We start from the raw sequence: 3240 nt of genomic DNA, 5'->3' as shown, positions 1-3240 counted from the left end.
GAGTACATTCATTTCCTCAAGGAATATGAGGACATCTTCGCATGGTCGTATAATGACATGACCAGTTTGAGCATTTCCATAGTAGCTCACAAGTTGCCTACTAATCCCATGTGTCCGCCAGTCAAGCAGAAACTCAGAAAATTCAAACCAGACATGAGTCTGAAATTCAAGAAGGAAGTTACCAAGCAGATCAAAGCCAAGGTTCTCAGGGTGGTTGAATATCCAACCTGGTTAGCTAACATTGTGTCAGTTCCAAAGAAAGACGGGAGGGTCAGAGTATGTGTTGACTACCGAGATTTAAACAAAGCAAGTCCCAAAGATGACTTCCCACTGCCAAATATACATACCCTGATCGATAACTGCGCCAAGCATGAGCTCCAATCCTTTGTAGATTCCTTCGCGGGTTATCACCAGATTTGCATGGATGAAGAAGACGCAGAGAAGACAGATTTTATTACACCATGGGGTGTATATTGCTACAAGATGATGCCATTCGTTCTGAAGAATGCTAGAGCCACTTACATGAGAGCCATGAAAACTATTTTCCATGATATGATACACAAAGAAATAGAGGTGTAAGTGGATGATGTCATTATCAAATCCAAGAGGGTCGCAAATCACATAGCGGACTTGAGAAAGTTCTTTGACAGTCTCAGGAGGTACAATTTAAAATTGAACCCCGCAAAGTGTGCATTAGGGGTTCCCGCAGGAAAGTTATTGGTATTTATCATCAGTCGTCGAGGGATCAAACTGGATCCGACTAAAGTCAAAGCTATTCAGGAGTTACCACCACCTAAGAGCAAAAACAATGATGAGCTTCCTAGGACGTCTCAACTACATCAGTCCCTTCATAGCATAGTCCACAATCATATGTGAACCCATCTTTAAGATGTTAATAAAGGATGCCGAAACGAGCTGGACCGAAAATTTCCAGAAAGCTTTTGACAAGATCAAGGAGTACCTGTCCACACCACCAGTTCTGGTCCCGTCAGAACTAGGACGACCTTTGCTACTTTATCTGTCTGTATTGGATAGAGCCTTTGGGTGTGTTTTGGGACAACATGACGAAATAGGAAGAAAGGAGCAAGCCATATATTACTTGAGTAAGAATTTCACACCTTATGAAGCACGGTATTCTCTGCTTGAACGCACTTGCTGCGCTCTGACCTGGACAACCCAGAAATTGAGGCACTTCTGTGCCTACACTACATACCTCATATCCAGGATTGATCCTCTGAAGTACATATTTCAGAAACCCATGCCTACTGGGAAGTTGGCTAAATGGCAGATACTACTAAGTGAGTTCGATATCGTTTATGTAACTCAAAAGGCGGTCAAGGGACAAGCATTGGCAGATCACCGTGCTGAAAATCCGGTGGGAGGAGAATACGAACCCTTGAAAACGTATTTTCCTGATGAAGAAGTACCATTTGTAGGAGAAGATATTACCGAAGCATATGATGGTTGGAGAATGTTCTTTGACGGAGCTGCAAATTTCAAAGGAGGGGGCATTGGAGCAGTTTTGGTATCAGAAATAGGTAAGCATTATCCGGTATCTACTAAACTCAGATTCCCCTGCACCAACAACATGGAAGAATATGAAGCCTGCATACTAGGGCTCAACATGACAGTCGACATGAACATTCAGGAGTTGTTGGTAATCGGTGATTCAGATTTTCTTGTGCACCAGGTAAAAAGAGAGTGGGCCACCAAGAATTCCAAGATATTGCCATATATGCACCACGTTCAGGAATTGAGAAAGAAGTTTACAAAGGTAAAATTCCGCCATGTGCCTAGAATTCAGAATGAGTTTGACGACGCATTGTCCATTTTGTCATCCATGATACAACATCCAGATAAGAACTACATTGATCCCATTCCGGTGAGGATCTATAATCAGCCGACATATTGTGCTCATGTCAAGGAAGAAGCAGATGGAAAGCCTTGGTTCCATGACATCAAAGAGTACTTATCGAAAGGAGCATACCCGAAGCATGCAAATCACATCCAGAAACGCACACTCTAGAGATTGTCAAACCACTTCTTCCACAGTGGAGGAAACTTGTATAGAAGAACTCCTGATTTGGGTTTACTAAGATGTGTCGACGCAAACGAAGCTTTTAAGCTACCTGAGGATGTGCATGCTGGGACCTGTGGTCCACACATGAATAGTTTTGTCTTGGCTAAGAAGATACTCAGAGCCGGTTATTTTTGGATGACCATGGAAACGAATTACATTCAGTATGTCCGCAAATGCTTTCAATGTCAAGTGCATGCCGATATGATAAAAGTGATGCCAAATGAGCTCAATGCAACAAGTTCACCTTGGCCATTCGCCGCTTCGGGAATAGATGTTATTGGTCCGATTGAGCCCACTGCTTCAAACGGACACAGGTTTATTCTGGTATCCATTGATTACTTCACAAAATGGTTAGAAGCTGCATCTTACAAAGCTGTAACCAAAAAAGTTGTCACAGATTTTGTCAAGGATCGTATTGTCTGCCGATTCAGAGTTCTCAAGTCCATTATACTGATAACACTGCCAATCTCAATAGTGATCTGATGAAAGCTATGTGTGAAATTTTCAAAATCAAGCACAAGAAATCCACAGCCTACAGACTTCAAATGAATGGAGTCGTAGAAGCCGCCAACAAAAACATCAAGAAGATACTAAGGAAAATGGTAGAGAACCACAAACAATGGCATGAGAAGTTACCCTTTGCTCTATTGGGGTACCGCACCACGGTTTGCACATCAATCGAGGCAACTCCCTACATGTTGGTTTATGGTACCGAGGCTGTCATCCCAGCTGAAGTGGAAATTCCTTCTTTAAGAGTCATACAGGAAGCTGAACTCAGCGATGAAAAGTGGATAAGGGGCCGTTATGAGAAATTGTCCCTTATCGATGGAAAGAGGATGAACGTAGTATGTCACGGCCAACTTTATCAGAACAGAATGTCCAGAGCTTTCAACAAAAGGGTCTAACCAAGATAGTTCGCACCAGGGCAACTGGTGCTGAAGAAGATCTTCCCATATCAAGATGAGGCCAAAGGGAAATTCTCTCCCAACTGGCAAGGTCCATACATGGTTCACAGAGTACTAACAGGAGGAGAACTCATACTTGCAGAAATGGATGGAGAAATTTGGCCAAAACCGATCAATTCAGACGCAGTCAAGAGATACTATGCTTAGATACTTTACATTTCCTCATTTGATATATTGAACTACGCTTGACTTGAT

At 42.6% G+C, this 3240-nt stretch overlaps 1 protein-coding gene across 1 annotated transcript; it reads left to right on the top strand.

Moving 5' to 3' along the window:
* The first annotated feature begins 2679 nt into the window (after nucleotides 1–2679).
* On the top strand, nucleotides 2680–2985 carry LOC138889460 (uncharacterized). Its single transcript, XM_070172770.1, has one exon. The coding sequence runs from the start codon at nucleotides 2680–2682 to the stop codon at nucleotides 2983–2985; it is 306 nt and encodes a 101-aa protein (XP_070028871.1).
* The last annotated feature ends 255 nt before the right edge of the window (nucleotides 2986–3240 follow it).

Source organism: Nicotiana sylvestris, chromosome 4 (assembly GCF_000393655.2).
Source record: "Nicotiana sylvestris chromosome 4, ASM39365v2, whole genome shotgun sequence".
In the NCBI taxonomy this organism is placed as follows: domain Eukaryota; kingdom Viridiplantae; phylum Streptophyta; class Magnoliopsida; order Solanales; family Solanaceae; genus Nicotiana; species Nicotiana sylvestris.
This window is presented reverse-complemented; position numbering and strand designations above follow the sequence as displayed.